Below are 24,522 nucleotides of genomic sequence, written 5' to 3'. Positions count from 1 at the left end.
AGTGTTGTATACGGTCAATGAATCTAGCCAGTTTTCACATCAAATTTTGCTCCTAACAGAATAAAATCGGCAGTTAAATTTTTTGTGGAATGCATAGTAGCTTGGAATCAGTAAACATTTTAAAACTGTCGGCTTTATTTTGTTTAACAAAATGCATCAGAAAATTGGCTTCTCCTCCAAAAAGTGCTGCTGCCTATCGTTATTTTACCACACATTTATCATTCGAAATTTACAGCAAATGTGGAAATGATTGCTACAATATATTGTCTACATACAAATAAAGCCACTGTAATGGAATGTTATATGAATGTAAATTCACAGTATTGAGCACACAACTAACCACTGTTCACCCAACATCGCTTCCAGTGGAAGTAGTGCTGTGCAGAAAACAACTCCTCATCCCATCCTGTAAGTTGCCAAATTCAACATTTAGTTAAAACATTTTTATTGCTTTTCAAATGCTTTGTAAATAAATAGGTACATTTGCCCTTTCCCAACGGGATGTAGAAAGAAATCTCATTTGAATAAAGTGGATTTTTGTAATATTTTTGGAAATATTTAAAATCTTTCTACTTGCCCCTGTCACAGACCATTCACTTTTTGTTGTCATCGATCAAAGGAAGATTTTTAATTATATAACCACTTGGGCATGGAGAATTCTGAGACTTATTTCAAGTATTTTACAGCCTGTACAGTACCTGTGAAGTTAATTTTGTAATATGGGGAGGAAGAACCACATTAAATAGCCCCTTACGCAACCTTGATGTCTTCCAAAGCACTTCCCAACTTTTGAAAAATGTTGACAAATAGACAAGTATGGGAATCAACGTGCACATAGCATTATCCTCCAAGCACTACAAAGGTGACTGATCAGATACAAATTGTATAATGACTTTGGTGATGTTTAAGGGTAGCCATATCTCAGGAAGAACTTCACTTTTTTGTCCTTCACTCGCCGTGAGTTTTTTTTTTAAACAAAGAACAGTACCATACAGAAACAGGTCCTCTGGCTCACAATGTTGTGCTGAACTAATTAACCCAACAATTAAATGTCTAGTTATATTAATCTCTCCATTTTCTGCAAGTTCATGTGCCATCTAATAACCTGGAGTAAGCAGAAAAGAACTCTGATTTTTTTTCAACTAGGAAATAGTCTCTTATAACAATGTAGCACCTTCTCTAGAATGAAGTGTTGGTCTAGTGTTCTAATTGAAGTAATAGTTTAAAAAAGGAACGAGTGCTTTCCTGGTGTATATGATAGATAAACTCTTCTTGGGCTTCCAGCTGGGTACCAGTATCGATTATAACCAACGTTTCAATGACAGACTCCGCCATCTTCATCAGGGATCATACCTGGGCATGTCTAGTCTGGTGGTATTTACACCCCTGTAGCCCCTCTCTCCCTGATTGGTTAGTCCTCATCCAATCAGGTTTCAGGTCTCTCACCTTCTTTACTATTGAATTCCAGTTCTTTCTCAGAGCAAGACCTTTGTCTTTATAAAAATTCTTTTCCTCTTGTTTTATTTCAGTGGTTTCCTTCACCTGGCAGTTCCAAAAGCCATTGGCACAGCAATTTGCCATCAAAGTCAATCCTCTGGCCTTTACAGCATGTTCTGCTACAGCCAATTTCTCCGGGTAATCCAAACGGATACACCTCCAGTGCTCCTTGATGCAGGGTTCCAGCATGCCGATATACACTGCTCCACATTCACAGGATATCCTGTAAATGGCAGTCAACCCGAGTCCCACATCATCTTTGACCTGCAAAAGCAGTGATTTGAGCTTCCTTACTGGTTTGTGGATGGTATTAATTCAGTATTTCTTAAGGATCCTAGCGAAACTTCCAGAAGCCGTGGAAACATAGGGAAGACAGGAGATAGTGATGGGTTCCTCTTTGTTGTTAGATTTCCTGGTTTTTCTGTCAGCTTTTTTAAGGGCCCGATTGATTTCCTTGACCTTGTAGCTATTCTGTAGGAACGTAGTGCATCATCATCTTATTTCCTAGGGGGACTCTCTGGGTCCAAAATAATAGCCTCCTGAGGAAGTAGAGGCAATGGGGGAACCTTTTAGACCATGACATCTATGTGGATGGATCATGATGTTCATTCCTAACTCTCAACCCACTTGACCTCAGCACCATTGATGTAAGCAGGAGCATGTATACAGCCCCCTTTCTGAAGACATGATCAGCTTTTTTGTTTCGCTGACACCATATTTCTAGGTTCTCTAGCTCCTTCCTGTATTCCAACTCATCATTATTTGAAATGGAGGCCACTGAATTATCTCCAAACTTGTAGATGTAGTTAGAGCAGAATCTGGCCACACAGTCTTGACTGAATTGGGAGCAGAGCAAGGGCTGAAGATAAAGCCTTGTGGTGCACCAGTGTTGAGAATTATTAAGGCAGAGATGTTGCTGCCTGTCCTCATTGATTGCAGTTTGTGGTTAGGAAGTCAAACATCTAGTTGCAAAGTGAGGTGATCAAGGAGTTTGGAGCAATACACACAAAATACTGGAGGAACTCACCAGGCCAGGCAGGATCTATGGAAAGGAATTATCATAGAAACCATAGAAACTACAGCACAGAAACAGGCCCTTTGGCCCTTCTTGGCTGTGCCGAACCATTTTCTGCCTAGTCCCACTGACCTGCACACGGACCATATCCCTCCATACAGCTCCCATCCATGTATCTGTCCAATTTATTCTTAAATGTTAAAAAAGAACCCGCATTTACCACCTCGTCTGGCAGCTCACTCCATACTCCCACCACTCTCTGTGTGAAGAAGCCCCCCCTAATGTTCCCTTTAAACATTTCCCCCCTCGCTCTTAACCCATGTCCTCTGGTTTTTTTCTCCCCTTGCCTCAGTGGAAAAAGCCTGCTTGCATTCACTCTATCTATACCCATCATAATTTTATATACCTCTATCAAATCTCCCCTCATTCTTCTACGCTCCAGGGAATAAAGTCCTAACCTATTCAACCTTTCTCTGTAACTGAGTTTCTCAAGTCCCGGCAACATCCTTGTAAACCTTCTCTGCACTCTTTCAACCTTATTTATATCCTTCCTGTAATTTGGTGACCAAAACTGAACAGAATACTCCAGATTCGGCCTCACCAATGCCTTATACAACCTCATCGTAACATTCCAGCTCTTATACTCAATACTTCGATTAATAAAGGCCAATGTACCAAAAGCTCTCTTTACGACCCTATCTACCTGTGACGACACTTTTAAGGAATTTTGTATCTGTATTCCCAGATCCCTCTGTTCCACTGCACTCCTCAGTGCCTTACCATTAACCCTGTATGTTCTACGTTGGTTTGTCCTTCCAACGTGCAATACCTCACACTTGTCAGTATTAAACTCCATCTGCCATTTTTCAGCCCATTTTTCCAGCTGGTCCAAGTCCCTCTGCAGGCTCTGAAAACCTTCCTTACTGTCTACTACACCTCCAATCTTTGTATCATCAGCAAACTTGCTGATCCAATTTACCACATTATCATCCAGATCATTGATATAGATGACAAATAACAATGGACCCAGCACTGATCCCTGTGGCACACCACTAGTCACAGGCCTCCACTCAGAGAAGCAATTCTCTACTACCACTCTCTGGCTTCTTCCATCGAGCCAATGTCTAATCCAATTTACCACCTCTCCATGTATACCTAGCGAAAGAATTTTCCTAACTAACCTCCCATGCAGGACCTTGTCAAAGGCCTTACTGAAGTCCATGTAGACAATATCCACTGCCTTCCCTTCATCCACTTTCCTGGTAACCTCCTCGAAAAACTCCAACAGATTGGTCAAACATGACCTACCACGCACAAAGCCATGTTGACTCTCCCTAATAAGCCCCTGTCTATCCAAATGCTTGTAGATTCTGTCTCTTAGTACTCCCTCCAATAACTTACCTACTACTGACGTTAAACTCACCGGCCTATAACTTCCCAGATTACTTTTCGATCCTTTTTTAAACAACGGAACAACATGAGCCACTCTCCAATCCTCCGGCACTTCACCCGTAGACAGCGACATTTTAAATATTTCTGTCAGGGCCCCCGCAATTTCAACACTAGTCTCCTTCAAGGTCTGAGGGAACACTGTCAGGTCCTGGGGATTTATCCACTTTAATTTTCCTCAAGACATCAAGCACCTGCTCCTTTTCAATCTGTACAGTTTCCATGGTCTCACTACTTGATTCCCTCAATTCCATAGATTTCATGCCAGCTTCCTTAGTAAATACAGACGCAAAAAACCTACTTAAGATCTCCCCATTTCCTTTGGTTCCGCACAAAGCCGACCACTCTGATCTTCAAGAGGACCAATTTTATCCCTTACAATCCTTTCGCTCTTAATATACTTGTAAAAGCTCTTTGGATTATCCTTCACTTTGACTGCCAAGGCAACCTCATGTCTTCTTTTAGCCCTCCTGATTTCTTTCTTAAGTACTTTCTTGCACTTCTTATACTCCTCAAGCACCTGATTTACCCCCTGTTTCCTATACATTTCATACAACTCCCTCTTCTTCTTTATCAGAGTTGCAATATCCCTTGAGAACCAAGGTTCCTTATTCCTATTCAATTTGCCTTTAATCCTGACAGGAACATACAAACTCTGCACTCTCAAAATTTCCCCTTTGAAGGCTTCCCACCTACCAATCACATCTTTGCCAGAGAACAACCTGTCCCAATCCACGCTTTTTAGATCCTTTCTCATTTCTTCAAATTTGGCCTTCTTCCAGTTCAGAACCTCAACCCTAGGACCAGATCTATCCTTGTCCATGATCAAATTGAAACTAATGGTGTTATGATCACTGGAACCAAAGTGCTCCCCTACACAGACTTATGTCACTTGCCCTAATTCGTTTCCTAACAGGAGATCCAATATTGCATCCCCTCTAGTTGGTCCCACTATATATTGATTTAGAAAACATTCCTGAACACATTTTACAAACTCTAAACCATCTAGACCCCTAACAGTATGGGATTCCCAATCAATGTATGGAAAATTAAAATCCCCTACCACCACAACTTTATGTTTCCTGCAGTTGCCTGCTATCTCTCTGCAGATTTGCTCTTCCAAGTCTCGTTGACTATTGGGTGGTCTGTAATACAATCCCACTAATGTGGCCATACCTTTCCTCCCATAAGGACTCAGTAGACAAGCCCTCTAATCTGTCCTGCCTGAGCACTGCTGTAATATTTTCCCTAACAAGCAATGCTACTCCCCCACCTTTTATTCCTCTGCCTCGATCAGTTGATCAGTTATCAGTTAATGGTTCAGCCCAAGACCCTTCATCAGGACTCCAATATGAGAATTATTATAAAATCTACAGAATTTTGCAATGCATCCACCTTCTTCACAGCCATCTCATTCAAAAGCTTTAGATATAAGTTGTCTTGACCTGTGGAGCTCATACTCTTCAGTCCCATTAATTTTTCCAATTACATTGTTAATTTCTTTGTTCCCCTTGTTAAATCTCAACTTGATTGTCTTTTCCCTTGGTAGGGCGTTCTAAAACTAGGAGGCAAAGGTTTAGGGTGAGAGGAGAAATATTTAAAAGAGACCAAAGCAGCAACTTTTTCACACAGATTTTGTCAAGTGGATGGAATGAGCTGCCAGAGGAAGTGGTTGAAGCAGGTATAGTAGTATAATCTAAGAAACTCCGGATAGGTACGTGGAGGGACGAATTCAGGAAATAAGGGCTAGCTGATCAGCATTGATTAATCTTGCCAAAGAGTCTGTATAGCTGCTGCATTGTTATATGACTCCATGACGCTTGTACTCCTCCACTGAACTTGTAAATCTTAGTAATGTCTTGGTCCTCAGGTTGTAAAATTGACATCATGTTGGCATAATTGAACTATTGGAATTAACAAAGCACAAAATATGGTATGGCATTCAGAAGTAATCCCAAGTGGGAGATACTTTCTCACAAGGGATTATCACAGATCTCATGTGAAACAATTTTGCAAACGGTCCTGAAAAACAATACAGGTGATGAAGAATTGCTTATTCAAATACCAAACATCTTGAATGTGGTGGATTTTCATTCAGTGGAGTAAAATGGGTTTGCGATGAAAGTATCTATCTCTGTTTCGAATTAAGACAATAATTGAGCTTCCATAGTTCTCTGAGACAGAGGATCTAAAGAATGATGAAATTTGAATTACGAAATTTCTTTTCATCTCAGTACTAAATTGCCCCTCCCTTATTCCGTGACTGTGACCCTTGGTAATAGACTTAGCCAATGAAAACCATATCCCTGTCAAACCCTGTAAGAAATTTGTGTTTCCATGAGCTCTCCTTGCACTACCCAACTCCCCAGAGAATACAGACCACATCAACTCATTTTCACCTCATATAGCAAACCTGCCATCCTCAGAAGCAGTTTTGCAATTCCTTAATGACATGGTTCTCTTCCAGAGTATAACAAACCAGCTTAAAGGTGATCCAGCTGTGGAAATGAGGTTAAAAGTAATAGTTCAAAGGAAAAGGCTTACAATGTCGCTGGGGAAAAGCAATACGCTCAATCATTATAAAGTAAATTCAGTGTTCAGCAAAGGAGGTTTAAGATTGATAAGGAAACAAAGTACAAGACTAGCATATAATCTAGAGAGAAACATAAAAATATACTTTAAAGCTTCGACAGCTAAAATGATGGTAAGTGAAAATGACCAGTTCTCATGCAAACTTACAGCAGTTGCTATAAGTATTGATTTTGGATGTTAATGGGAAATTTACCTAAAACCAATGACCACAGCGCTATTGTATTCAAATTATCAGACCAAAAAGTATGACCATTTGTCTTGTTTGGGGACCAACTTGCCTGCAAGAGGTCAAGAGGTGGACATGTCAAATAGAGGGATGGGAGAACAAGAGTGGATTTTTTTCTCTGTCGAAGCAATGGGTATCCTGCCTTTTCTGGACAGTGACCGTTGTTGAATGCCTTTATGGCTTTTCACAGTTATGCTGAAACTTACTGTTGTATTCCATGTTCTACACACCATCAGTGGGAATTGTGTGTGTGGCTGCTTTGTTTAAGACTAGTTTGTTTTATGATCTCTATAAAAGATTGAATTATAGTAATCAACATTTAGGATCAAAATTAATACTGAACCTATACTGTGAATGGAAGCATCTTATTGGTGTTGATTTTCACTCTTCACCAAAATATCATTCATGCTTGTGTCCAAGGGTTATACTAGCATACATAGGCCTTAAATAAAACAAATATTGCCATCACCGGTTGGGTCATGTGTTATCATCAGGTACTTTTTAGTCCTCTCTATAGTAGAAAAAAAACAGAACCCTTTCATATTCTGACATTTCCCTGAATTGTGACATTTGTCAGCATTTCACCTGCCTGTCCGATAGGTGTCCTCAGCTGAAGAGTCTGTTCCTGAGTCATGCTTGTTCTATGGGTGGTGGGGCCTACGAGGCTTATAAGATTATAAGAGGCATAGATAGAGTAGACAAGACAGTATCTTTTTCCCAGAGTTGTACTGCCTAATACTAGAGGGCATGCAGATAAGATGATAGGGGCTAATTTCAAAAGAGATGTGACGGGCAAGGTTTTAATACAGACAGTGGTGAGTGCCTGGGATGTGCTGTCTGGAGTGGTGGTAGAGGCAGGTACATTAGGGTCTTTAGAGAGATGTTTAAATATGATATGAATGTGAGGAAAATTGAAGGACAGGGACATTATGTGGGCAGAAGAGATTAGTTCGCCATTTGATCGCAAATTGGATTAATCTGGCACAACATTGTAGGCCGAAGGGCTTGTCCCTGTGCTATGCTATGTTCTACATTCCTTCCAGTGTCAACATTCTTAATCCCTTCCTTCCATAATTACTTCCAACACACAAGGAAGGCACAGATGACTTAAAACCCATGCTTTTAAAAAACTACTTCTTTATAATGAAAAGAATCATTGTCACTCATCTATTCTTCAAATAAAACAGAAACACATTTAGTTTGATCAATCTTACATTTGCAAATGGAAGAAGATAGTTCACACTTCCTCCCTGACTGTACAGAGCATGACATTTTTATTTGTAATTGGAAGCATGGGGGAGGGGGGGTTGACGAATCACGTACTGGGGAAAACAGCAGTGACCTGATTTCTGGCACCGAGCCTGTGGTTCAGAAGGGAAGCGGGGAGAAGAGGAGTGCATTAGTGATAGGAAATTCCATAATTAGAGGAGCAGACAGCAGATTCTGTGGACTTGAAAGTGACACCCAGATGGTATGTTGCTTCACAGGTGCCAGGGTCAGGAATGTCTCAGACTGGGTCAACAGTATTCTAACGGGAAAGGGTGAACAGCCGGAAATTGTGGTACATTTTGGTACCAATGACATAGGTCGGAAAAAGGAGGAGGTTCTGAAGAGAGAATATAGGGAGTTAATTCAGCAGGACCTCTAGGGTAGTAATCTCCAGATAGCTGCTTATGCCATGCACCAGTGAGGGTAAAAATTGGATGATTTGGCAGGTGAATGTGTGGATAAACAATTGGTGCAGAGGCTAGGGTTTCAGATTTCTGGATCACTGGGATCTCTTCTGGGGAAGGTATGACCTGTACAAAAAGGACTGGTTATACCTGCACCCGAGGGGGACCAATATCCTTGCAGGCAGGTTTGCTGGAGCTGTTGGGGAGGGTTCAAACTAATTTAGCAGGGGGGTGAGAATCAGGGTGATAGGACTGAGGATGGGGCAAGTTGGTCTCCAACTAGATGCAGTATGTGGTGATACTATGAGGAAAGACAGGCAGATGATGGTGCAAAACTGCAGTCAGTGGGATGAGTGTAACAAGGGGATAAAATTGAAAAGGGTGATGAATTCAGGACTGAAGATGTTATATTTGAGTGCATGCAGTATACAGAATAAGGTAGATAATCTTGTAGCACAGTTAGAGATTGGCAGGTATGATGTTGAAGGCATTGCTGGAAGAAGATCATTGATGGGAGCTTTACATCCAAGGATACACATTGTATTGAAAGGATGGGCAGAGGGGTGGGTTGCTCTGTTGGTTTAAAAAAAAGAAATCAAGTACTTCAAAAGAGGTGACATGGCATCGGAAGATGTAGAATCCTTGTGGTAGGGTTAAGAAACTGCAAGGGTAAAAAGACCTTGATGGGAGTTACATACAGATGTCCGAACAGTAGCCAGGATGTGGGCTACAAATTACAACGGGAAATGGAAAAGGCATGTAACAAGGGCAATATTACGATAGTAATGGGGACTTTCAAAATGCGAGTAGATTAGGGAAATCAGGCTGGTGCTGGATCCCAAGAGAAAGAAATTGTAGAATGCCTATGAAATAACTTTGATCATAATATTGAAATCACCTTGCAGTTTGTGAAGGTAAGCTAAAATTGGATGTATCAGTATTACAGTAGATTAAAGGGATTGAGAAGCATGAGAGGGGCGCTGGCTAGAGTTGATTGGAAACAATGGCTGGATTTTCTGGGAGCAATTCGAAAGGCACAGGAAAGATACATCTGAAAGATTAAACTTTTAAAAACCAACAGAAGGCATCTTAAAAAAGCTACAAAACAGAAAAGATTAAATATGAAAGTGAGCTAACCAATTATATAAAAGAGGATACAAAAAGTTTTTTTTTTCAAATATACAGTCATCATTGTTATGTGCTGTGTCATATGATAGTTTTTGGCAAATTTTTCTGCAGAAGTGGTTTGCCATTGCCTGCTCTGGGCAGTGCCTTTACAAGATGAGTGACCCCAGCCACTATCTATAGTTTTCAGCGATTGTCTTCCTGGTGCCAGTGTTCAAATAACTCGGACTTGTGATATGCACCAGCTGTTCTATCGACCATCCACCACCCTCCTCTCATGACTCCTTGTCACCCTCATCGTTGGGGGGGGGGGGAGCGCCAAGTAGTGCTACATTTTGCCGAAGGATTACCTGCAGGCTAATGAATGGAAGGAGCACCATACACCTCTGTTGGCAGAGATGTATAATCAGTATAAAGATACACAGTGGATATGCAGTATAAAGAGTAAAAGAAAAACGAGTGGATATTGGATCATTGAAAAATTGGCGTTTGAGAGGTAGTAAAGGGGGACAAAGAAATGGCGGACAAACTTAATAAGTGCTTTGTATCAATATCCACTGTGGAAGACACTAGCAGAATGTCAGAAATAGAGAAGTGTCAGGAGGCACTTTTGAATACACCATTGTTGTCATGGACTTTATTAAAACAGCTGTAAATGAGTGTGTCCTCACAAAACCATTCACAATCTTTGTCAATCAGAAGCCCTGGATGAACCATGAGATCTGAAGTCTACTAAGGGCTAAATCAGAGGCATTCAAGTCTGGTAACTAACAAAGTTACACGAGGTCCAAGTGCGGTCTCCGGAAAGCCATCTCAAGGGCAAAGTAGAAATTCCAGATCAAATTTAAATCAAAGAACGACACTCAGCAGTTGTGGCAGGGCTTGAGTATTATCACTTCTCACAAAATTAAATCAAGTGACATGGGTGACACAGAGCTTCACTTCCAGATCAGCGCAATGCCTTCTATGCTTGCTTTGACCGTCAAAACATGGAGAAGCCATCACAAACTCCCACGTTTCCTATTGATCTCAGTTTCAAGCCAACACGGAGGGTGAACCCATAAAAAGCATCCAGCCCAGATGGCCACATACTAATGACCTGTGCTGAGCAGCTGGCTGCTGTGTTCACTGAGATCTTCATCCTCTTGCTTTGGTAGTTTGTGGTATCCACTTGCTTCAAGCAGGCTTCAATGATACTGTTGCCTAAGAAGAGCATGGTGACCTTCCTCACTAGCACTTACATCCATTCTTGCTTTTGAGAGATCAGTGATGAAACATATTAACTCCTGCTTGAGAAGCAAATTAGATCCGCTCAAATTTGCCTAATGGAGCAACAGGTCCACAGCAGATACTATCTCATTGGCTCTTCACTCAGTTCTGGAATATGTGGACAGCAAAAATGCATACATCAGGATTGACTATAATTGACTATAGCTCAGCATTCAATACTATCATCTCCTCAAAGCTAATCAATACATTCCAAGACCTTAGTCTTAATACCTACTTGTGCAATTGGATCCTGGATTTCCTCACTTGCAGACCCCAGACAGTTTGGATTGGCAGCAACATCTCCTCCAAGATCTCCATCAGCACAGACACACCACAAGGCTATGTACTTAGTCCCCTGCTCTACTTGCTTCACACTTAAGACTGGGTGGCTAAACATGGCTCCAAACATTTTGCTGACAGCACCATTGTCGTTGTCCAAATTAAAGGTGGCAACAAATCAGCATCTAGGAGGGAGATTGGAAATCTAGCTGAGTGGTGTCATAACAGCAACCTCTCACTCAATGTCACCAAGACCGAGGAACTAATTATAGACTTTAGGAGAAGGAAATCAGTCCTCATTGGAGGATCAGAGGTGAAGAGGGTTAGCAATTTTAAATTCCTCCATGTTATAAATTCGGAGGACCTGTGCTGGGCCCAGCATGTAAGTGCAGTTACGAAGAAAGCATAGCAGTACCTCTACTTCCTTCAGGTTTATAGAGATTCGGCATGTCATCTAAAACTTTAACAAACTTCCATAGATTTGTAGTAGGCTGCATCACAACCTGGTATGCAAACACCAGAGCCCTTCAATGGAAAACCCTACAAAAAGTAGTGGATATGGCCCGGTTCATCACGGGTAAAGCACATCTACTGTACATTAAACATTGTTGCAGGAAAGCAGCATTCATCATTAGGGACTCCCACACCCGAGACATGCTCTCTTTCCGCTGTTACCATCAGGAAGAAGGTACAAGAGCCTCTGGACTCGCATCATCGTGCTCAGGAGCAGTTGCTACCCTTCAACCATCAGGCTCTTGAATCAAAGGGGATAACTTCACTCAACTTCACCTGCACCGTCATTGAAATGTTCCCACAACCAATAGAATCACTTTCAAGGACTCTTCATATAATGTTCACAATAATTATTGCTTATTTATTTATACTATTGTTTCTTCTTTTTGCACTTGCACTGTTTGTTGGCTTCTACACAATGATTGCTAAATACCTTAAAGGCAGTGTGAATATACTTTCACCAGCTTTATTGAAAGATCAAAGGAAATTAAACCACTGTGCTACTCATCCTTATAACTGACCTTCAAAACTTCACATTCCATTCTCACAGACCTCACTATGCACTTTGGTGAACCTTCTGCTTGAAATCACTTCGAACTGTGAAAAGTTCTAGGAAAGATGCCCATTGAAACTGTACATTAAGTATCTCTGTTGAACATTAAAAGAAATTCTAGTTGACGAGGGCGAGTCTCAAGCTATCATTTAGCAACATGTACAGGTTTTCCCCGCCATCCGAAGGCACAGCGTTCCTATGAAACGGTCCGTAAGCCGGAATGTCGTAAAGTGAATAAGCAATTACCATTTATTTATATGGGAAAAATTTTTGAACATTCCCAGACCCAAAAAATAACCTACAAAATCAAGCCAAATAACACATAAAACCTGAAGTAACAGTAACATATAGTAAAAGCAGGAATGATATGATAAATACACAGCCTATATAAAGTAGAAATACTTTGCTGCAGCACTGTCTAGCGCAACGAAAACCTCGCGGAAGCACTCTCGGCAGAAACACTCTCTCCAGTAACCTTTAAGCTATGAAGCTGCCAAATCATACCAAATAACACATAAAAATACACAAGTAGAAATAATGTATGTACAGTGTAGTTTCACTTACCGGAATTGGGAAGACTCCAATAAATTGCAGTTTCGTCACAGTTAAACACTTGCTTATATGAATAACCACCTGACGCAATTGGCAATTGCCTCTGACCTGGGCCAACATTTACGTGCCGGGCGGCACCTAATTAATTAGCTTGTTTATTTCGGCTTTTTTCTTAAAGATGTTCTGGGTGCGTTCCAACTACTGCTGCACCACTGCATTCTTCGCGGCAATGTATCGGTCTGCGGCCTGGAGGTTGGGGACCACTGCTTAAACTATGAAGCTGCCCTTGCCTCAGAAACCGATTAAACCACCCATAACTACCTTTAAATTCCACTTTCGCAACACTTTCATCACCATCGTCCAGTGCTTTCTGTTTCAGCCTATTAAAAAGACTGACTGTGTTCTCCTTAAGTATAAGAAAACTTAATGGAACACCATGCTTTGTACACCCATCAATCCACTCAAGCAATAGACTTTCCATTTTATCCATTATTGGATGCTGACTAAAAGAGACCACTTTCCTATGAGCAGACCAACAGTAACATCGGCAGCTTTCAAAAATCTTTCTCTCCACGTATAAATAGTGCGAATGGTGGACACAGGCAAGCTAAACACACGGACAATGTCCTTACTTCGTTCACCACGATCGAAACGCTTAATTATGTCTAGTTTTATGCTAAGTGTAACACCCTTACGAGCTCTTTTAGGCTTTTTTGATATCTTGGAACTCATCTTGCTAACGGATGCACAAAATAAATCGAGATAAAGCACGTGTTTAAGCAATGCCAGCTAGAATGCAGTTCCGGGGGAGGAGCTTGGCTGCTCGAGGCACGCACTGCCTTTTTTTGTAACTGTGAAAACACCTTCTGTTAGCGGAAACAGGTATCTAATGTAGGTCTTTCGTAACAGCAAGGCGTCATAAAGCGAACGTTCGGAAAACGGGGGCCACCTGTATTGTGATAATGGAGCCATGAGAGATTGCGAATGCTGGTATCTGGAGTAACAAACAATTTGTCAAAGGAACTCAGCTGACTTAGCACGATGACTGTCCACTTGCTATTAGACTGTAAGCCTCCATTAGCTCAGGTAGCAGCACGTTTCACAGTTCCTTCGCTTTCTCTGTCAGTGAGCAACTCGCTAATAGTGTAGACCTTCAGTACTTTAAATTCTTAATGTACAGCAGGATCTTGCGATCATTAGAAATACTTTTAAATGGACAGAGTGCCTTTTGTTGACCCTGTAGAAGCTGCTGCAACTGAACAAGCTGCTCTCGCTGTAAGTAATTCAAGGATCCAGATGCAGGCATGGAGATCTAGGGTTTCAAGCTTGATTATTAGTACTGAAGAAATGGATGGTGTTGAACATCAAGTTGTATTGGTAAACAGTGGCCTGATGTGTGCTTTGCAGCTGTCTAGGTGCTCCAAAGCAGAGTGGAGAGCTAGTGAGATTACGTCCGCTGTGGACCATTGCACAGTAGGCAAATTGCAGCAGGTCCAGTTCTTTGCTCAGGCAAGAGTTAATTCTGATCATAACCAACCTCACGAGGCACTTAATTACAGAATTTGTGGTGTCGTCAACATCGTGGCCTCTCTCCCAGATGAACTCAATCGCTTTTATGCTCGGTTCGATGTCGCTAACTCAGAGCCTCTGAGGAAAGCTGCCGCTACAACCTGCAACCTGGTGGTCTCTGAGGCTGAGGAATGCAGATGTTTCCAACGAGTGGACAGTCGCAAGGCTGCAGGACCGGACGGCATCCCAGGGAGAGCACTCAGGATGTGTGCAGCACAATGGGCAGGTGTGTTTACAGACATTTTTAATCTCTCCCTCTCTCAGTGTAGAGTGCCCTCCTGCTTCAAATTATTCACCCTTGTCCCTGTACCAAAAAAGATCAAAGTAACATGCCTGAACGACTGGCGTCCTGTCGCACTCACCTCAATAGTCGGCAAATGCTTTGAGAGGCTGGCCAAGGATTACGTCTGCAGCTTGCTACCACCCAAACTGGATCCCCTATAGTTCGCCCACTGACACAACTGATCGACAGATGATGCAACAGCCACTGCTCTACATACCGTCCTTACACATCTGGAGAAGAAGGATGCTTATGTGAGAATGCTGTTCTTGGACGACAGTTCAGCATTCAACACTATAGTTACATTCAGGCGCGATAAGAAGCTCAGAGACCTCAGCTTTGACCCTGCCTTGTGCAGCTGGACCCTGGACTTCCTATCAGATAGCCGGTAGGCAGTAAGAGTGGGCTCCCTTACCTCTAACCCTCTGACTCTCAATACAGGAGCCCCTCAGGGCTGCGTACTGAGTCCCCTCCTTTACTCTCTGTATACCTATAACTGTATTGCCACCCACAGCTCCAATCTGCAAATTAAATTTGCTGACAACACTACATTGATTGGCCTTATCTCAAACAATAACGAGGTGGCCTACAGGGAAGAAGTCATCTCTCTGACACAGTGGTGTCAAGAAAACAACCTCTCCCTCAATGTTGCAAAAACAAAGGAGCTGGTTGTGGATTACAGGAGGAATACAGATGGGCTAACCCCAATTGACATCAATGGATCTGGGATTGAGAGGGTAAACAACTTCAAGCTTCTCAGCGTCCACAACACTGAGGACCTCACGTGGTCTGTACACACTAGCTGGGTAGTGAAAAAGGCATGACAGCACCTCTTTCACCTCAGACGGTTGAGGAAGTTTGGTATGGACCCCTAAATCCTAAGCACTTTCTACAGGGGCTCAATTGAGAGCATCCTGACTGGCTGCAACACTACCTGGCATGGGAACTGTACCTCCCTTAATCGCAGAACTCTGCAGAGAGTGGTGTGGACAGCCCAGCGCATCTGTAGTTGTGAACTTCCCATGATTCAGGACATTTACAAGGACAGGTGTGTAAGAATGGCCTGTAGGATCAATGGGGACCCAAACCATCCCAACCACACTCTATTCCAGCTGCTGCCATCTGGGAAGCAGTACTGCAGCATAAAAGCCAGGACCAACAGGCTCCGGGACAGCTTCTTCCACCAGGCCACCAGGCCATCAGACTGATAAAATCACGCTGATTTGAGTGTACTCTATATTACACTGACTGTTCTATTTATTATAAATTCCTATGATTGCACAGTGCACATTTAGATGGAGATGTAAAGTAAAGATTTTTACTCCTTATGTATGTGAAGGATGTAAGAAATAAAGTCAATTCAATTAAATTCAAAAGTGAGTCCTGATGGTGACTTACCCTACTCTTCGTGGGCACCAGGATGATTGCTGCCTGTTTCAAGCAGGTGTTAATCTTAGACCACAGCAGTTCTGCATACAAAGACTTAAGTAAAGACAACTCTCACCAGATTCTTGCAGTCACAGTTGTTAGTTGTTGTAGCTTTTATAGATATGTAAAAAGGAAAAGACTGATAAAGACAAATGTAGGTCCCCTGCAAACAGAAACAGGTGAATTGATTATGGGGAGCAAGGACATGGCAGACCAATTGAATAATTACTTTGGTTCTGTCTTCACTAAGGAGGACATAAATAATCTTCCAGAAATAGTAAGGGACAGAGGGTCCAGTGAGATGGAGGAACTGAGCGAAATACATGTTAGTAGGGAAGTGGTGTTAGGTAAATTGAAGGGATTGAAGGCAGATAAATCCCCAGGGCCAGATGGTCTGCATCCCAGAGTGCTTAAGGAAGTGGCCCAAGAAATAGTGGATGCATTAGTGATAATTTTTCAAAACTCGTTAGATTCTGGACTAGTTCCTGAGGATTGGAGGGTGGCTAATGTAACCCCACTTTTTAAAAAAGGAGGGAGAGAGAAACCGGGGAATTATAGGCCGGTTAGCCTAACGTCGGTGGTGGGGAAACTGCTGGAGTCAGTTATCAAGGATGTGATAACAGCACATTTGGAAAGCGGTGAAATGATCGGACAAAGTCAGCATGGATTTGTGAAAGGAAAATCATGTCTGACGAATCTCATAGAATTTTTTGAGGATGTAACTAGTAGAGTGGATAGGGGAGAACCAGTGGATGTGGTATATTTGGATTTTCAAAAGGCTTTTGACAAGGTCCCACATAGGAGATTAGTGTGCAAACTTAAAGCACACGGTATTGGGGGTAAGGTATTGGTGTGGGTGGAGAATTGGTTAGCAGACAGGAAGCAAAGAGTGGGAATAAACGGGACCTTTTCAGAATGGCAGGCGGTGACTAGTGGGGTACCGCAAGGCTCAGTGCTGGGACCCCAGTTGTTTACAATATATATTAATGACTTGGATGAGGGAATTAAATGCAGCATCTCCAAGTTTGCGGATGACACGAAGCTGGGTGGCAGTGTTAGCAGTGAGGAGGATGCTAAGAGGATGCAGGGTGACTTGGATAGGTTGGGTGAGTGGGCAAACTCATGGCAGATGCAATTTAATGTGGATAAATGTGAAGTTATCCACTTTGGTGGCAAAAATAGGAAAACAGATTATTATCTGAATGGTGGCCGATTAGGAAAAGGGGAGGTGCAACGAGACCTGGGTGTCATTATACACCAGTCATTGAAAGTGGGCATGCAGGTACAGCAGGCGGTGAAAAAGGCGAACGGTATGCTGGCATTTATAGCGAGAGGATTCGAGTACAGGAGCAGGGAGGTACTACTGCAGTTGTACAAGGCCTTGGTGAGACCACACCTGGAGTATTGTGTGCAGTTTTGGTCCCCTAATCTGAGGAAAGACATCTTTGCCATAGAGGGAGTACAAAGAAGGTTCACCAGATTGATTCCTGGGATGGCAGGTCTTTCATATGAAGAAAGACTGGATGAACTGGGCTTGTACTCGTTGGAATTTAGAAGATTGAGGGGGGATCTGATTGAAACGTATAAGATCCTAAAGGGATTGGACAGGCTAGATGCAGGAAGATTGTTCCCGATGTTGGGGAGGTCTAGAACGAGGGGTCACAGTTTGAGGATAGAGGGGAAGCCTTTTAGGACCGAGGTTAGGAAAAACTTCTTCACACAGAGAGTGGTGAATCTGTGGAATTCTCTGCCACAGCAAACTGTTGAGGCCAGTTCATTAGCTATGTTTAAAAGGAAGTTAGATATGGCCCTTGTGGCTACAGGGGTCAGGGGGTATGGAGGGAAGGCTGGGTTCTGAGTTGGATGATCAGCCATGATCATAATAAATGGCGGTGCAGGCTCGAAGGGCCGAATGGCCTACTCCTGCACCTATTTTCTATGTTTCTATGTTTCTATACCAAGCCATAATGCATCTAGGCAGGGTGCTTTATTATGGAGTGCAATGATAAATAATTGTAAGGGTCGAAGGGACATACCACATTTCTTTAGCCTCCCAAGGAAGTAGAGACATTGGTGAGCTTTCTTGGCCATGGATGGTGTTTATGTAGTTGGATCAGGACAGACTGTTGGTGTTGTTCACTGCTAAGAACTTGAAGCTGTTGAGCCTCTCAACCTCAGCACCATTTATGTACCCAGAGCATGTGCACTGCACCCACTCCTGAAGTGCCATCTGGCTGACAGGGTCCAAAATTACCTTGATGATAGAATCCAGAGAGTAGTGGTGGAAGATTGCTTTTCTGATTTGAAATCTGTGACTAGCAAAGATCAGTGCTAGGATGTTTGTGATATACATTAACAACTTGGATATGAATGTTGGGGGAATAATTAGTAATTTTGCAGATTAGATTAGATTAGATTATGAGAACACTCAGTCCTCTCTTATTGTCATTTAGAAATGCATACATTCATTAAGAAATGATACAATGTTTCTCCGGGGTGATATCACAGAAAACAAGACAGACCAAAGACTAACACTGACAAAACCTCATAATTATAACATATAGTTACAGCAGTGCAAAGCAATACCATAATTTGATGAAGAACAGTCCATAGGCATAGTAAAAAAAAAATAGTCTCAAAGTCCCTGAGTCGATTGACTCCCGAGTCCCCGATAGCAGCGGCAAAAGGGAGAAACTCCCTGCCATAAATCTCCAGGCACCGTCAACTTGCCGATACCTTGGAAGCAGCCGACCCTGAGTCCATCCGTCTGAAAACTCCGAGCTTCTGAGCAGCCGAGCAGCCTCTCTGACACAGCCTCCCGAGCGCCATCCTCTGCCGAGTGCCTTCAACCTCTCCCCGGTCGTTGAAACATGCAAAGTCGAGGATTCCGAGGCCTTCAGCTCCAGAGATTCCGGTTACCACACAGTAGCAGTGGTAGCAAAGCAGAGATTTCAGAAGTTTTCCAGATGTTCCGCTATGCACTCACATCTGTCTCCATCAAATCAGAATTGTGCACGGTCCCCTACTTGATAGATAACAGATATTCATCACTGGAGAGGCCGTGCGCGCTGCCATCTTCTCCCTTCTTGATGCCATGAAAGTTGAAGGTACTTTGCAGAGTAAGGAAAGTTGTGTAAGGCTACAGCGAGATGCAGATCAGATGAAAAATTTTGCAGAGCATTGGCAAGTGGAATTTAATCCAGGCAAGTGGGAGATGATACATTTTAGGAAGTCAAATACTGGTTGGATATATACAGTAAATAGTAGGCTGCTAAAGAATGCTGATGAACAGAGAGACTTGGGCTTTATACTCATAGTTTTCTGAAGGTGGCAACACAGGTTGATAGGGGGTGAAGGCAGCATATTGTCATACTCATCTTCATAAGTCAGACTTTTGAACATTGCTGAACTTTGCCAATGGAAAGATACAGTTAGACTTTATAATTCCTGATATTTTTTCTTAATCCTTCAGGCCTCTGTATCTGGAGTCCCATAATTTAGTCATAATGGTACAATGCTGTGTATTATTTTTTGGTGTATGGTTGTTTTCCTCTTATTAAGTTCAAAAACTGCATTTTAAAAATGATGCCATTTAGCCATCTGAGGAAACACAAATGTTTGCAATTAATTCAGTTCTGGTTGTGATCAGTTTAGTTGGTGAACAAAAGATTGTGGAATCTTGGTTTGTCCTGGAATAATTCGTACTTTGAGTTCAGAGTTTCTTGATCTTTTGCAATCACTTCATTGATTTTGGATAGTTTGGTCTGAATGCCAGAACACAGCAGTAACTCCATGGTAATCTGTGGATCATGCATCATGTGTATTTTTTATTCTTTGTCCTTTATTGTCTTTTCCTTTTGCCCTTTCTTAAATGTTTACCTTCCATATGAAATAATCCATTAATCACAAAATCCTTGACAGTTTACAACATCTGTCAACTGTGAATTGAAAATGGACATTTAAATAACTGTAATTTTTGCTTTAATAAACTGTATCAAAAGTCAGTGACCTTTAAAGAAAAATTAAATGAGGTCTGAGGTTAGAAAAAACTGTGAATCAAAATTAGCTCTTATTTCCAGTGATAGTCATTGAACATGTGGCGGATATAGCCTATTAACTGCATGGTGGTCAAATGCTTAAATGCCAAAATGATTGATTTCAGGTCTCTATTTATAAATAGCTTAGCACCTGTCAGGATAAACTTACGTTGGAGGTTATCCATGTTTGAATAATGCTTACAAATGCTGTGAGTATAAAAGGGTTATAGTACTTGATCAGTGAATTTAAAAAGTGATAATGTTATGTTATGATGGGTGGTTACTTATCCTGTTGTCTCTCTATATCATTCCATTGGCAATGTTAAGCCATCCTTTCCGTTGTACAATAGTAGTGAACAATTTTAATAATTTTTCCCCAAAATATTCATTGGATTTCTGATTTAAAGAAACCACAACAACTTTTTAATTTGGCAGCATTTTCTCGCACATGTAAGCAGGATTTTTATTTTACAATGAGTGAGATTTGCCTCTTCACAGAGGGGGATTGAATTTATAGATTAAACTGCGTTAACTTTGCTGAGCTCCATATTATTTTTTTCTAACTTTTGACATTTCTTCACAATGGTTTGATGCCTGATTATTCTTTCAGTTAACAGATGGGGAAAAAAAAATTCGATGAAATTATTTCACTCTCCTCAAACTCTCGAATGAACAGCTTCTTTATATGTTGCAGCCTCCTCACAGATGGAAGTTACTCCTGGAATTTATATTTAAATATAAAAAAAGATTGTTTTCTTTCTTTCACAGATGTTTGTCAGGACTTTATTTGATTATGATCCTAATGAGGATAAAGCTATTCCATGCAAAGAAGCTGGGCTTTCTTTCAAGAAGGGAGATGTCCTTCAGATCGTCAGCCAGGATGATGCAACCTGGTGGCAAGCCAAGCGAGAGTGTGATGCCAATCTGAGAGCAGGATTAATCCCATCAAAGCAGTTCCAAGAGAGGTAACCAAATAAACAGCCTTAAGGCTGTTTGAAAGCACAATAAACTCCATAAGCAAATGTCTACGTTAAAAACGCACATTGGAATGTCATGCAGTAGTGAGATAGGCCATTCTGCCCATCAGGTCCATGGCAACTATTAAGCTTCAAGTTACATTTTTCACTTTATTCATAAACACAAGAGATTCTGCAGATGCTGGAAATCCAGAGGAACACACACAAAATGCTGGAGGAGCTCAGCAGATCACGCAGCATCTATGGAGAGAAATAAAGAGTCGGCATTTCAGGCCAGCTTTCATTAACCCTCCCCAGATCCTTTTACCTCCACATTCGGAGCTAAGTTACAATGGCTATTTAAAGTATAGGCACATCTTTGGAGTGTGGGATGAAATCAGAACCCTCGGAGGAAAGCCACATGATCACAGAAAGAATATGCAAACTCCATGCAGCACAAGGAGTCCAGTTCTACCGGCTGTATCATTGTGTTGTCCATGTGTGCACAATGGAAATAGCAAAAGTGAATACAAAGCTCTTTAGATTTTCTCATATTTCTTTGAAGTAGTTGGCAGTAAAGAGTATCACAGTGGCTCTTCTAGTCTGGAAAAACGTGGAAAACAATTTGATGTGCAACACAGAACATAATTGTTTTTGGATTTACTAACCAAAGTTTGAAAGTTTATGGATTTATTTTGTCTACAGCAAAACAAAATACGTTGCTTTGGATTAAAATGCTGCTGTAATATTTGTCAAAGGTTTTTGTATTCTATTCAGCCACTGGTTCCACTGTTGACAGTTCTGTAATTGGCTTCTTGCAGGAGGTTTGCACTTCGGAGACCTGTGACATTTGTTCAGCCACAAAGGAATTCCAATAGACGATCATGTAAGTCAATAAATTGCATGATAATTTTTTAAAAGATCTTATTTCTCTGTCCCAAGAGCAAAGAAACACTGTTAACCTCGAATATTTCTATCAGTTTCTGTTATTCTCTTTAGTGTGCCATTCTAGGAGAATGGAAATCTGCACTTGTGATCCTCTGCTCATGCTGTTACTTGAATTGGCATGTGAGCCATGGTTACAGCTAAATGAAGTGTTTAATGCTAGGCTGTGGCAGTTCTGAGAATGGCAAAGTTCCCTCATGGAATGATAACTATTTTAAATGATTGACAAAACTATGATTCAGATTTAGTTTGGAGATTTTACTCAGCTAAGCAGAGCTTTGGAGATGACTTGAAATTGGAAAGACTGTTTTAAGTGCACTTCTATCACATTTACATACTGTAATCTGGTTTTATCCATGTCCCAGAGTCATAATAGGTTATTTTTCAAACACATACATTTAGCAGGTCAAATAGATTTATAGGCCATTTGTAAGATTGTTCTTATGTGATTTAAAAAATTGAGCACTACTGTGCTAATCTAATGTGTTTTTGAATTGGGTAGTCGTGGTCTCAAACTTATATCTTCCATGAATGAATTCTATAAATCCCCTCTATTTTGGGCTGCTGTAAACATTTTGGCCATTATTTCAGAACTCAGCATGACTTGTAAAATGATTGTTAGGTTTTCCACTAGCTTGGATAGCTTTAATTTTTAAAAAAATTTTGATTCAGCTTTTGATTTTTGGAATTAAGACCACATGAACAAGAGGAAGTTTTTAACTGCATCCAAATGTTATTCATTTGAACAAGATGTAACCTAGTTTAACTGGCAAGTTTTGTCTCTCAACTGTGGTACCATTTTCAGTTGCATTTGAACTTGAACTGAGACAAAAGAAAGAATGTATTGTGAATGGTACCAATTTTGAAAGGCTAAAAGTTTAAAAATAATTTAAACCAGGTGTTTGCAAATAATCTTACATCTTGCAGTAATGAACCTTGTCTGTTGTGGCAACTTCTTGCAGACTTTTCTTGTAATCAGTTTATCTAATTAACTTGAATACTTTAAACACACCAAAGTTTAAATAATTAGGAGCTTTTATCACCATTTGTGTAAATCAAGCACTCAAATCATTTAGACTGGAGGTGTAAGCTGGTGGCTAGGTACAGGAATTGCATGCCCATTTAGATCAAGGTAGTGCTTATAACAATCACCACAGCAAATCATATGTGGTGTAGTACTTGTCCCTTGATCTTCGCACTCTATCTGGAACTTAGTGCAAGTATAAAGACACTAGGGTAATAGTTCTGGTTTTCTTTAATCAGAAATTGTACACAAAATGTGCTTGAAACTCTGCTAGTTAGGTTACAATTTATTTCTTATAAAATGCCTTTGCACAAATGGAAGTAGTGTATGAACCAACGCAAGTCAAGTATAATTGTTTCTTTTTTATTTTAATGGAAATGATTCATTGATATTCATAAGAGTAATAACCTTGTGCATTTTATTACTTCTGACAATTAATATAGGACTAATAATAGGTATTTTAATGAAGATTTCTAGTCTTATTTATCATCATAGAAATGTTTTAAAATGCTTATTAAATTATGCATACCTAGAGAAGTAAGCACATTTAAAATGAAATTCCAAAACCATTGAAACAGATTTCAGAAAACCAAATATAATTGGCTTTGAGAATAATGTATTTGATTTACAATTATCTTTTTGAAATGTTGGTTTGACTGATTTTGCCTCGATGACATGAATGCAAATAAGCTGAAACCCAATCCCAGTATTCCTGAAAGGAAACTTGAGTTAGTTGTCATATCATTTAATTTTATTCTGTAATAGTAAAGTTTATACTATGTCATAAATTGAATGCCTTGAGGTCTTACTGTGATCGCATCAAGTTAAACTAACTCAGTTAAATAAAATACATGTCTTATGGTCTTATACAAGCACTTAAATCCCAAAACATGTTTGAATCTCCATGTTCTGGAAAATTCTAGGATATAGCTGAGTTGAAGTGTAGTACCTGATTGTTTCAAAATTATAGATGAAATGTTGTTTTCTAATACTGCCGTGTACAAGTATGAATTTGTGTGCTTCCATCCTTAATTCTTGTTGATAGTTATAAAAGAAAAAAATATCTTTTTTTCTTCCTCCTTTTTGTTGGCTGTTCTAAGATGAGGAAACTATTGAGAGTGGTAGGTTAATTTTTGTTGCTTTTTGAATACAATTGCGCAATTTCAAAGTCTAGTTCCAAACAATTTCAATTTTGTACTTTCTCAATTTTTTTTACTGCTTCTCAGAGGAAATTGAAGGTATTTGAACTTATATTTATATACAGAAATAAAATTGATTTGTAATATTAAAAGTAAAATGCTGAAATGCAAAAGCACTTTGTTAATTTTGTGTGTGTTGTTGTTCATTTACCTTCCGTTTACTGGGCTACTGTTAAAAACATTAAATAAAAATTAAATGAAATTAAATAAAAGAATAATATGCAATTTGGCATTACGATTTTTTAATGACAATTTCACCAACAGAAAAGCTTTGTGGTGTGGATTTCATTTAGTGTGTCCGGTGGCCCATTTATTAACATATTAAGTCAAATTCGTAAAGG

At 40.6% G+C, this 24,522-nt stretch overlaps 1 protein-coding gene across 6 annotated transcripts in view; it reads left to right on the top strand.

The window, feature by feature from the left end:
- The window catches only part of mpp7a (MAGUK p55 scaffold protein 7a), a 526,318-nt gene that overhangs the window by 418,949 nt on the left and 82,847 nt on the right, over positions 1–24,522 (top strand). For 4 of the 6 annotated variants that reach the window (XM_063044292.1, XM_063044293.1, XM_063044291.1 and 1 more), the window contains 3 exons: positions 20,826–21,022; positions 21,835–21,899; positions 24,083–24,103. In XM_063044292.1, the coding sequence (XP_062900362.1) occupies positions 20,826–21,022; positions 21,835–21,899; positions 24,083–24,103 (283 nt within the window). The remainder of the gene's footprint in view (positions 1–20,825; positions 21,023–21,834; positions 21,900–24,082; positions 24,104–24,522) is intronic. The other 2 variants (XM_063044295.1, XM_063044294.1) reach the window with 1 other exon arrangement.

This window comes from Mobula hypostoma, chromosome 3 (genome assembly GCF_963921235.1).
Source record: "Mobula hypostoma chromosome 3, sMobHyp1.1, whole genome shotgun sequence".
NCBI lineage: Eukaryota > Metazoa > Chordata > Chondrichthyes > Myliobatiformes > Myliobatidae > Mobula > Mobula hypostoma.
This window is presented reverse-complemented; position numbering and strand designations above follow the sequence as displayed.